The sequence below is a fragment of the Taurulus bubalis genome (genome assembly GCF_910589615.1).
Source record: "Taurulus bubalis genome assembly, chromosome: 8".
NCBI classification, from domain to species: Eukaryota; Metazoa; Chordata; class Actinopteri; order Perciformes; family Cottidae; genus Taurulus; species Taurulus bubalis.
The window spans coordinates 7821429-7834240 of NC_136596.1; the positions used below are offsets into that span (position 1 = coordinate 7821429).

At 40.7% G+C, this 12812-nt stretch overlaps 1 protein-coding gene across 1 annotated transcript in view; it reads right to left on the bottom strand.

Annotated features, from left to right (window-relative positions):
• The window catches only part of ccser1 (coiled-coil serine-rich protein 1), a gene marked incomplete at both ends in the record, with an annotated part of 104828 nt that extends 96328 nt beyond the window's left edge, over positions 1-8500 (bottom strand). Inside the window, 3 exons of the mRNA XM_079221709.1 lie at positions 3226-3410; positions 6176-6572; positions 7505-8500. Of these exons, the coding sequence (XP_079077835.1) occupies positions 3226-3410; positions 6176-6572; positions 7505-8500 (1578 nt within the window). The remainder of the gene's footprint in view (positions 1-3225; positions 3411-6175; positions 6573-7504) is intronic.
• Between the last annotated feature and the right edge of the window lie 4312 nt (positions 8501-12812).

Genomic DNA, 12812 nt, shown 5'->3' on the forward strand with positions numbered 1-12812 from the left:
AATTATACTGTTTTTACACCCCAAATGGTTATGCACTAGTCTGGAGATAAATACATGTATTTCATCAGCCTCGGCTTTTGGAGCTCCACTGTGTGACCAGTTGACATTAAGAGACCCAGCATCAGAGAAAATTATGTGAAATTTGATTTGATTTATTGTGTGTATAATATCTTTGGCTGCCATGATGGCTTTGGGAAAAGTCAGCATTCAACACCAACATTAAACAAACATCCTTATTATTTTTGGTTTCAAAAACCAACAGTCTTGTTTTGCAAATTCTGTCTGGGAGAGGAAGTGAATCGTTGTCTGTTCCATGATTAATACAAGTGTCGTTTATTATGATATCTAGCCTTTACGAGGCAGCAATTAGACTCAAGGATGTGAAAAACAAGATGCAGCCTCCATTACAACTAGTAAGCCAGCTGCCAAGCTATAACTGTTGATGAGCACAAGTATAGCAGTCAAAGTAAAGTGGATTACAGTTGAACTATTTTGCCATGTATGTCGATCAAACTACAAACAAAAGTGCATGTTCACAGTTCAGCTTCTGTCTGAGATGAGAAAGAAGTTCTGCAGAACTTGTAAAGTTGTTCTTTTTTGTCAACAGGAATTATATGTAATCACTGTCAGCCTGCCAAAACATTATCACAGCTGTCACTCAGAAATGTATGAGCAACTAACAAAAGTATATGCTGGTAAAATACAAATCTTGCAGTGTCCCAAAGGGATATCCAAAGAACAATAACAACTGGAATGAGATCACCGAGCAGCTCAAGCAAACACAGCCTTTCTTTAGCTTCACAGATGCACCTCAGTCGATATCCGTGAATCCAACAGACTAGGTATTTGTTATTGCAAAACGTAATCTTTATTTGCTTTATGTTAATTAGATTTTGACTGGGCTGTAATGAAACAGCAACACTAGAGCAGACCCACCTCGCATACCGTTTGGTATGGTGTGCTCGGCCACATTGTCTAGGCCACTAACTATGAACCGCGTTTTCTATTCCTTTTATTCATACCCTCACTGGTTTAAGTTATTTATTTACTTAAAATCCAGGCTGAAGACCTTTCTGCTTGCTGCTGCCTTTTATTCGATCATTTCTCACACTGCGCTGTAACTTTTATTCATGCATTTGCTTCGCCTCTTATTCTACTCTAGCTTGTTTTTATATGCTATGCTCTTGGAGGTGAATGACTGCTTTAATTGTATTTTAATGTCCTTTTACGATGTGTTTTTATTGCCCTTTGTCTCAATGCTTTTGATGTTTTATGTAAATTGTTTAAATTGCCTTGTTGCTGAAATGTGCTCTATAAATAAACTTGCCTTGCCTCAAAGAAGGACTCTCTGGTGTATCGGTCAAGTCTTCCTAAGTGTTCTCTGCTAACCATCAACATTTGGTCAAGCTAAAAATAAAGGCGAGTACCTAATTTGAAATACCGAAGCTTTCTGCACAACTTCGGCCGCTGAAGGGCCCTTCATGGGATCGAGGAAGGAAAGGAAGAGACTACTCCACGTTGGGTGAAGTGTGAGCCAAGAAGAGGGTGCAGCCTGCAGAGTGCATAGCAAAGTGCTGTGTATATCCCTGCCCTTTTTTTAATCTCTTTGTCGACACCTATAGTCCCTGGCAAAATGAATGAGATTGACTTAAACAGCTTTCCTCCCACAGAGCTTCCTTGTGTGTGTTGCAAGAAAGCCAACCAATACACAATAGTAGCTATTGCCTTTCCCCAGAAACAAATGTGGATATGCAGCATGCATCAACAAAGACGGGTCCAATGTCTGTTTGACAGCCAGAGCTAAAAAAAACAAAAAAAAACAGGGCATACTGCTTAAATCCTACAGATGACTGAAGAAGTTTGTCAAAGTACTTTATCCGTTCACAGTCACAATGAACTACATTTCAGGGCTCTGCCTTCGATAGCTTTCAATGTTCACTGTGTGTTTTTCACATTCATGTGAACATACTTACAGTATAACTTATTTAGAGATTCTCATGCTTCACTTGAGCTGTTGAGTATCTGAACTGAGTGACACATTAAGACGTGAGGTGCCAGCTTGTAATGGTGAAGTCAATACAGCGCTGCAGATCACCACTTCTTCTCGCTTAGCTCCATTTAAATAACTTGTACATCTCAAAATGAGTTCAAGTCAGTGTCTGAGATTAACAGGTTCTTCAATTATTTTTGCCCTTGCTCTAAATGTAAACTGGCATAATTCATTTCAAAACAAACCAGATTTAAAAAATACGTGTTTTTTATTTTAAGTGAGTGAAAATAAAAAGCGTTATTTTTGTGAATCAAAGCTGCAAAGCACGGCAAAGTGCACTGTGCCTGGCTTTGCCCGAACACTTTTGGTATTTCCATGGCCAGAGGCATGCGCGCCGGGTGAGATTAGACACAATCTCCTATCAGACAGTATATTATATGGGAGTGTGTTAGCAGCTGGTTACAATTGTGGTCAATTATAGTCACTCTTTTCATCCCCAGGGCTCTTCCTGTAACAATACACTGCCGATTTGGAAATCCAGTACGGAGGTTAGGGTCCCTGGATATATGCCGAGTTTGAAGTGTGACTACAAAGCAACCCAAATAAACTGCTAAAATGGTGGTGAAGTTGGATTTAAGTCTGTGGACATGTTTGTGATGTTACACAATTCCCATATCTACAGATATAACTACCACTATGTAGTCAGTGAATTATTTGTGTCCCCTCACTCACCTCACAGCAGACACACGATTCAGTGTCATGTTTTAAAAAGGCATCATTTAATAAAAGAAAAATTGGAAAAGATAGATAGTGTTTTTTGTTTTAGTTGTATTTCCTTTATTAAATCTGGGGAAATGCATTACTGCCTTGTAACTGCAGCCATGTATTCCTATTTGGTCATGTCTTGTTTCTTTTTATTATATCTTATTTTCTACTCTAGTAGATGTTAATCTTTTTCTTCATCGTTTTTTGAAATGTTGTTCAAGTCCCTTGCTTTGTCTGATGAGAGGATGTACAAAAGAGGAAGTTGTACATTATGAGCTGTTGAGTCACGCTAACTGCGTGTGCGTGTGCGTGTGTGTGTGTGTGTGAGTGCGTGTTGTGAGTAGGTTATAGTTGTGTTTTACCTCAACATCTTAATTAATATGCAATATGTTACATACACTATGTATTCATGGTATAATCTAGGAGCTCTGAACACATTTATAAAATCACACACACGGCTCAAGACCTACCAGACTTCCTAGTTTGGATGACGAGGAGTTGTTTCTGTGTTTGAGCAGACCACATCCCTCTATGCCCGGGGCGTCTTTGTGGTTTCCATGGATACGAGGCCCACCAGCGCCCTCAGACGAGGAGCGAAGACGCCTCTCCATCCGCATCACCTCATGATAGGGGCTGACACTGCTACACAGAGAGGCTGGAGAAAAGGAATAAGTAGCGAGAGGAAGAGAGTCAAATAGACAAAAGAATCAAGGAGAAACTATTCCAACACTGATTTCACAAAATAGACATAATCATATTTGTATTACATTTCCAATTGCCGGCAGTCAGCCCCATTTCCTGTCGGTAAAAGATTTTTCCATGAAAATTGAATGACAACGCAGCTCTTAATTATAGGGCATTTTAAATTGAGTCCAATCTTCCCTTTGTGAAGCTCTTCAGCCATATTGCTTTTGCTAAAATGCTATTAATGCCTGTTTTGTGATAGTAAAGTTGTAAATACCAAGCTTGCTGTGTAACAATACAATGTGAGATTTCAAGGGCAATACTGTTTCGTTAGACAAACAGACGATTGCTATATTGCTCTATTTTGATAATACATAGATAGACACACAATGCACCTCAGCTCATGAAGCGAAAGATTATAGGAAACATTATTTGTATATATTTGTCGCCTTGTCTTTGTTCTTGTGAACTCACACTGAACAAAAATAATGGATATTTGCACATTTTTGGCTTCGCACTGAGCAAAACAAAACATTGAGACAGCCCAATCATTACCATGTCTCCTTGTGTATTCAACCATTTTACTAGCGGCTCGGTCCTTTTCAACAAGAAAGGAAATTCAGACACGGGGGCCCACATACCAGAGGCCTGTGACACTGTTTGCAAAAATGAAAATATTCAAATTCTGTTTTTGTGGAGTCCAACAGACCAGCTCTTCTAATACTTCTAATACTTCTAATAATAATAATAATAATAATAATAACTGTATTCATATGGCACTTTTCAAGCTTAAGCACAACGTTTTTTCCTGATTAAAAGATTTACAGAATAATACAAAATAAACAACACAAGTCATGAGAGCACTTATGTCAAGCAGCACTGAACCGATACATAAACAGATGGAGGGGTAAGTGCAAAATAAAGCAAGTTAAATACCTTTAAATAACAAATAAGATGCAAATAAGAAAAGATGATCTTGGATAAAACAACTAATGTAAATGCCATCTTGTAAAAGTAAGTGTTAAGGAGGCACTTATAGGCTGGGCTGTAAGATTGGAAGAATATGACGAGACCTCCAATATTTACTGCAATCTGGCTGCTGAGTTCTGGATAAATTGCAACTGTGTGACTAAGTGGGAGCTTACGCAGTTATGGTAGTCCAGGTTTTTCAAAACACGTTTCTGTAATTTCGGGTCTGCTGCTCAAAGGACAAGTGGCTATCAAAAGTCACCCCAAGGTTATTTGCCACAGACCTAACATTGTCAGTAAAGTGGGACTGTCTCTGTAGTTTATGAGGATCTTAATCTAACATCAAAATGTTATTGTAGAAAGTAAGCTGCCATCCAGTCCTCCACACTGGATAAATAGAAATTCAGGAATGTTTAGACTGTTCAGTTAATTATGTTTGAATGATGTCAACGGGAAACACATACAGTGAGAATGAAATTGGTCTCTTGAGGTGATGCTAGACTGTTGAACTGGAATTTTTAAAAGATGCTATCGAGTCCTTGTTCCTCTTAAAATTGCGTCAAAACTACTCTCTAATAATTTGAAATAAATATTAAAATAAATGATAACTTAGAAATTGGTTGTTTTGTTAGCCCGATCTAATCTGGGCCCTTCCAGAAGTGGCTGAACGCAGCATCTTAAAGAGGCCAGGCACACATTCAGCGGAGAGGGAACTTTCTATAATATCGAGCAGATGAGGTGTGACGGCGTCCATTATCTCTTTCAATATTGTAACTCTGTATTCATTGATTTGTTGGCATCTTTTTTCAGATGAATTTGAAAGTTGGAAAAACGTGATGTTGTCCTAAGTAGTCATCATCAAGTGGAAACAAGCTGAGTAAGACAAGGGTATAAGAATACTTTGATTATCATTAGCCCAGTTTCCTGTGGGAATCTCCTTGAGAGGCTCCGTAATGAACGCTCAACTCTCTTTATTGGATATGCTGTTGTTCACACTTGTTCACTTGTTCAGTCACGCTTAAGGAGGTAATAAAACTCAGCAGCGGGGACGGAGCCTCGAGCGAGGCATCACTTCAACCTCCTTTGAAATGTTTTTTACCATTAAACTCTTTTGATAGAGATTATAGAGAAGAAAATATCACCAAAGCTTTAACTGGTCAACTAAATTCTGGTAAATATAATTAATATATGAGTAAGTTAGAAGTTAGAAAATAAGTAGAGCAACAGAATGAGTGAAAAAAAAGCATCTAGATACACAGTATTTATACATATTAAGCCACCACAGAAAGCGTGGGTGTCTTACTAGCGAGCAGAACACAGCTGACTAACTAAAAATGGCCGCACACATCGGCACTGCACAGCAGGAAGACAATACCGTTTGCCAACTTTGAAATACCTGGTGGAGAATTTCATGGATCAATACATAGAGGCCAAGTTTGTGTCTGTGTGTCAAAGTTATCATGCAGGAGCATAAACACACAATTCGAATGATTAGGAAATAAATTGTTCTACTTTTATTTAAATACTTGTTTTAATCAAAACAAAGTTGTAGTTATATTTTATAAGCCGCTTAGAGCTAGTGTTAGGGAGTTAAAGATGCATAATACAAGATTAGGGAGCGTCTCTCAACATGCCGACACCAAATGTTCCTTTCTTTTGATTTTTTTTTTTTTTTAAAAAGGTGTTTAATATTTTTTGCCCTTGTTTTTGCCTGTGGCTGTGCATGAAAATCGGTGATTGACCCAAGTGTTTGTATGAGTTTCATACCTGCATGTGGTTTCCTCAAATGAGAGGACCGTGGTTCGTGGCAGCCACAGAAACTTCCTCCTTTTTGAATGGAGCGCACGTTTCTCGCCCTTCTTTCCGATTGCTCTGGATTAGAGTGACAACCCTCGCTCTCACTTGTGGTCTCTTTGTGGTAACTGGCCTTTCTCTCCTCCACCAGCTCGATCCTCTCCTTTGCTGACACCTCATCCTGCGCTTCCTTTCTCTCTTCCTCTCTTTCCTTTCTCTCTTCCAGTGATTGTTCCCGCAGAGGCAGGCAGGGTACAGCTGTCTCGGGCTCTGAGAGGGAAACGGCAGTGTCATAGTCGGTGTTGTTTGTTGTGCTGGTGTCAGGGAGTAAAGGTTTCTCGGCGCTGGACTGGGCCGGAGTGAAGAAAACCTGAACAGAGGAAATTTTGTTGAGTGTGTAAAAAAAAAAAACCAATGGCATGCAACAATGTTACAGTGTTTGTGTCCAGTTTAGGTGAGTGAGAGTCGACACGGAAAGACGGCTGTTCTAAACCACAAAGGCAGCTCCTGATAAGGTTAGAGTAGATGCTTCAATAGCGTCAGTTAGATCAGAACGAAACAATATTATTTCTTCATTGAGCCAAAGAGCAGTAACAGAACTGAAAAGTTTGATTGACAGATAGTTCATCCAATCTCATGCGAAGCTTTTTTAGAACGTTTCTAAACAGTTTCCAATGACCACTTCTCAGATGGTTCTTTGTAAAAAAAGAAATATATATATATATATATATATATATATATATATATATATATATATATATATATATATAAATAAACATTGTCAGGTTTGGTTCCACTCCTCGAAATAGGAAAGTCTTTGAAGGAGGATATGTTGTGAGCACAAAGGTGTGAAATGTGGAGGGCAGTTCAGACATGCGAGGGTTTTATTTTTCATGCCTTAGCTCTTTCAAAAAAAGGACTTTTCATGCGCGGCGCTCAATTTTTATACTGCATTTCACAGATCCCACACAGTGGTCATAAATATTCCTCCTTTATGTTATTTTTGCTCTGGACATCAAAGGGCACCTGTGGTGGAATTGTCTATTCCTGAAGCACCAACACAGCAATCTTTTGACAAATAAATTCCCGCTTGTACGTTTACAAGCAGAAACATTTATTGTTCAGATATTGTTTGTCAAAATGTTGCTTTTTATCATAAAATTCATTCAGTTGCACTGGGATCACAAGCAACATTTTAAAATGAAGCATACAGTTTGTCTGTACGGATTAACTCATTTGACTCCAAAGCACCGTAGATTATTAAGACTGTTTTTTTTAAACAGTGTAACACAAGCACATTACCTGGGAGGTGGAGACGGCCACGCTGAAGTTCTCTGGAGCAGGCGGCGGTTCAGGTGGAGCTGTGTCAATAGCTGGCCCAGGCACAGAGGCACAACCTGGGGCTAAACCAGGTCCGGGGCTGGGAGCTGGCAGGGCATCCACCTCGGATGCAGAATCCTCCGTGATAGGGATGAACTCCGAAGGGGTGATGGCCGTGGTCCGGTCTTCTGATATCATAGGGGACTGGAGTGAGCTTTCGCCTCCGGCACCAATCAACTCTCCTGACCACGACCCTGGAGTGAGCCCTCCTGCTCCCGGGGGAGAGATATTGGTGGAGGTCGGGGGTTCCAGATTCACTTCTGGAGGTCTGTGGTGATCAGAGGACCGGGAGAAGCGGTGGTGAGCTGAGAACGACTTGGGCAGCAGCTGTTTCTTCCGTGAAGACCGCTTGGTGTTATTACTGCCCCCGCTGCTGTAGTCGTCGAGGAACCCCGAGTCGTCGCCCTCGTTGACCCCCGATCCGCTGATGCAGTTTATAAACACATTTCGATTGGTTGTGGAGGAGGACGAGGACACTTTTTCAAAATCCTCCGTCTTAGAGCGCGGGATCTTCTTTTGCTTGTGGCTGCCAAACCCAAACGAGTGGCGTGACTTGGGCCGTCCACCACCCTCACTGGATCCCGTCGACAGCGACGCCGGTATCGTCTGCTGGTTATTCCCATTCGCATCAGTGCTCTGCGTCAGCGGGGGGGTGAGGTTCAGGTTGATAGGCTGGACACGTGGATCACTGTTCCGTTTCGCTGAGAAACTGAGGGAGGGGGCTCGGAAAAGGCTCCGGCGTTTCCCGGTACTGCCAGAACTGGAGTTGGTGCTGGAGGGGGAAGAGGTGTGGACGCCATTGCCCTGTCCGCCTGAAGACGGAGAGGAGGGGAGCGACTCCTGCCTCTTACTGCTGCTGCGGCGGAAGATCGGCAGGCGGGACACGAGTGTGGAACGGCGTGACCCTGATTCCCCCATTTAGAAGCCGAGGCAGCGGGGCACTCTAAGGGAAGGAAACAAATAAACACACAAAATAAACATTTAACGGATATACAACATGCATCCACGTTAATTTACATTCTACATGAAAGCAGAAAAAACAATCTGGGACAAAAAGATTCGATTTGTTTTTGGAAGTGATGAGAACTAAAATTATTTTACAATAATATGAATAAGAGGAGCTTCAGCGTACACACTGTTTAAGGTGAGACATCTCACATCATCAGATCACATTCCCCTTCGCCGAATGAGTCAGAACAAATTGTTGCTGCCGATGCATCCGTTGCAAATGATGGTGTCATGAGTGATAGATTTCTGCTATTCAGGCATTGGTAGAGTATGTGTAAAAAAAAACAATGTTGCTCCTAGACTCTCAATCTATTTGTGTGATGAAAACAGTTTAACTGCCTGACATTTTTAAAACGGAAAAAATGAAAAGTCATTTCTAATTTTTGCATAGCTGTCACGTTAACCACTCTGAAAATACTGAGCATAATAAAGATTCCAAGCGAAGGTGGAGTTCTGTGTCTGGTACATCCGTGCATGACGAGAAGAACATTCTTGTATTTTTTTTTAACCCTAAACCTCTGTGAAATCTAAACAAAAAAGGGACAACAGAGTTCTTTTTTTTTTTGATTTGTGATGAGGTAAAACAAAAACAAAAAAAACATGCATCCATAGCAAAGCTCACAGAGCTTATGCCCCAAAGATCGTACATTCTAGTTCAGTCTGAGGATGAAAAGAAAGTCTCTACATGCATGTGATTAATGCAAGTATGAGAGCCGGAGGGTTAACCTCTCTTTGACATGCCACATATTACAATTAATATTTATCTGACAGCTAAATCACGAAGGGACAGGACTGACCCAGAGGGAGAGGAAGAGGAAGAGAGACAGAGTTATTTAAGTGTTTGCAGAGGTTCTCCTAATTCAAATAGAAAAAGTGCTGATTCTTTCTGATACAGTCCTGCTGCTCTGTGCTCCTTAGCATTTTGTGTCTGTATTGCTTAAATCAGTTACTGACTTGTTTGAAAGTAAAACATGTCAAAGAAGAAAAAAAAATTAAAGTGGGAGTCCAATTTAAAGATTACCATCTCAAACAAAAAGAGCCACGATAGAATAGAAAACTGAACTTAGAAAAGTTATGACGAGCCTACTACATTCGGAATACTAACAGTCAACTTGCATCAACTGCCTTTGAGAATAAAACCTGAAGTTTACAGAGGTCTTTATACATTTCACAAATAGAGAGCTCTTGAATAACAATTGACATGAGAGCTTATTGTCTCACTGCTTCAAAGCATTGAGTCACAGATCAAAAGGAAGACATTCATTGTGGTAAATACTCACGTTTTCATTATTTTCTGCAAATTAATTAGCCAAACAGTGACTATGTAGTCCTTGCAATGTTGACGAAGCTGCCTGTGAGAACCGCAGGAGCATTTTGTCTTCGATCGCCGTGTAATAAGCTTACATTAACACCCTTTACTGAAGTGGCTTATGAGTGTGTCACCTCCTTGAAAGTAAATTTGATCAAGTTCTAAATGAACGGTGATGCAGTTTCTATTTTTGCACAAAGGTATACCAGCATAATACATAAAAAAAGGTCAATGCATATTGCCAAAGACAAAGGAAGCCAAGAAAACATGTACAGTCATGACAATAACTACAACAACAATAACATTGATATACACACACATCACAAAATGCAGTCATACTCTGTGCTGTCTGTCCTGGATTTCTTCAATCCGTCTGTGCAGGTCAAAATACACTGCAGGTTAGTAGCCTTTTGAAAAACATTTGAGGCTTCCCTTTTGTTTGTTGTTATTTGGATGAGCCAGCAGATCAGCAGCGCTCAGCTTAGTCGCTTATTCCACCACACAGACATTTGACCAGGCCATGGCACTCTGACCTGGCTCATGAAGACAAGGTAAACAGATTACAATAGATTGAGAACACCTCTCACCAATCGGGTAAGAAAAGTCTTGTAAGGAATGACGAGTGGGTGTTGGGCCTGGTGAACCAGCATCATACAAACTCATGATGAGATAACAGGCACAGCTAGCTCACGTGAAGCCTGTCCATGTGAGAGAGGAAGGCCTGCACTGAAGCAGGTGATTACTTCCTCACTGGTCTGCCACTGCACAAGAATGGAGTCTACCTGCGTTGGAGAAGCAAACAAAAAGTCCCCTGATCTCAGTTCCTCTTCCCTTTGCTTGACACTGCAGTTAGTGAAAGTGTTCTCCCCCACGTTGACATGGGGGAGAACACGCAAACTCAACACAGCCCGGCATCGAACCCATGTGCCTCTTGCTGTGAGGCCAAAGTGCCGTCCACTATACCACCATGCGACCCCTAGGAGCCGTCAAGATACAACCAAATCACTGGCGTTCTCAAGGTGCACATGGACAGAGTTAAGGGGAATATATATGTTTTCACAGATAGCTTCTGACCACTCGTACAAAGTCATTTTATGTTTTGGGACCGAGTAATGGTGGTTGATTGTAGCCGTCGTTCCATTTCAAACACAGAGTGTTGTGATCTAATTTTAACAAACAATACACTAAATATTTTGGTAATGCATTGTTTTGAAATAAATGGCTCTGGGAGTTCAGAGGAGCCCCCTGCCATGCTCCTAATGATCACAGCATGTGCCAAATACAAGTTGTTAATTCTGCTGTGCAGTTTGCATTGTCTTATCACCCCACTCTCCAGTACAGAGCGTATGCCAGTTATGATTAATAACTGTATTAACTGCCTAATGTATGAGTCCAAATTCCTCTTTCAGTGCACTGCTACATGATTATCTGTCGGTTTGAAAGAATAAAAGGTGTGCGTGGGGTGTAACTGGGTGTTTCCTATAAAACAGGATTTTTTCACAACAACTACACATTATATGCAAACCACAATCGTCTAATGCATAATGGAAGGTTACATATTAGGCAACACTGCACTGCTGTACTTAATCCTGGGCTGAACACACAAAACAACATGCTTGTTCCAAGCTTCCATAGTTTCCTGGTCTTCTTCTTCTTCTTTTCGTTTCACTGAAGCGTGGTGGTTATACATTTCCTGGTGACCGATATGGTATTTTGAGATGGTGATATTTTGAGATTAGTTTAAACAAATGTAACAGTGGCTCGACCAAAGCGAGGTGTTCGTTTTAGCCTGGGGGTGAAATGCTTTTAGAAGGTGTGTCTTTTATAGGAGGGTGCTAGCTGGCTTCACAAATCAAAATGTCTAAAAATGAACACACATATTTTGAGGAAAACAATGGTAATGTGAATATGATGACCAAACAAGCCATCATCCCTTCATCTGTGTCACATTAACATATTACTTCTGCGACCTATGTAAGGCATCGCATAACAAAACTGCTGCAAGCCATGACATGTGGTCAAAACAACAAGCTCCTTTTTAACCAGGGACATAAATGTCAATTATATTCTCTCACCTTTGGCCCAACAGAAACACTGCTTCTCTGAACATTTGACAACCAGCTTGTTTGGGATCACTAAAGAAACAAAAAACTATAATTTGTCACTTGTTTGTTCAACAAAAAGCGCATGACAGTTTGATACCGCATGGGTAAACACACTGCAAGTTAAAGGAAACACGTAAGAAAAACACAATCAAGGACTCTGACAACACGTGCATTGCATTAAGAGAATGCCACAGAGACACATTGAAAAAAACAAATATATACATAAGTGGTAGAGAAGACAATGCTGGGGTGGAGATTTAAAAGTATGACACAAATCTACACATAATGAGAATACTGTAATTGATATAAACACAAAGATACGTGTCTTAGATGTGTAAGAGATGGTGAACACACTCACTTCCCTATTATGTTAAACTAACAAGTCATAGTATATGGATATGATATGATTTCGCATTAAACAGTGGCATGGCACACTCTAGAATATTAGCTTTTCCGTTTGCAATATGTTTCTTATATTTACAACGGCTGATGTTATAGTGGCACCTTGTAATGATCAGTGATCAGGTCCACTACTCCTTGTTTGTCTGAAGCACCAATAAGTCAATGAATGGGCCTCAGCTTCCTTTTACTGGGTGCTTACACTACAGTTTGTTCAACGGCCCGGTTGCTTTTTTTAAATATATTATTATTATGTTCAAATCTTAGCTATAGCCAGTTGTCAGATTCTACAGTTTGCATGGGATCAGATGCGGGGATGTGAACGCACGTAAGCAGCAGCAGCAGCAGCAGCTCAGCGGGACACCGACAACTGTCAACCCGAAACGTCAACAACGCTCAGCAGCGCGTC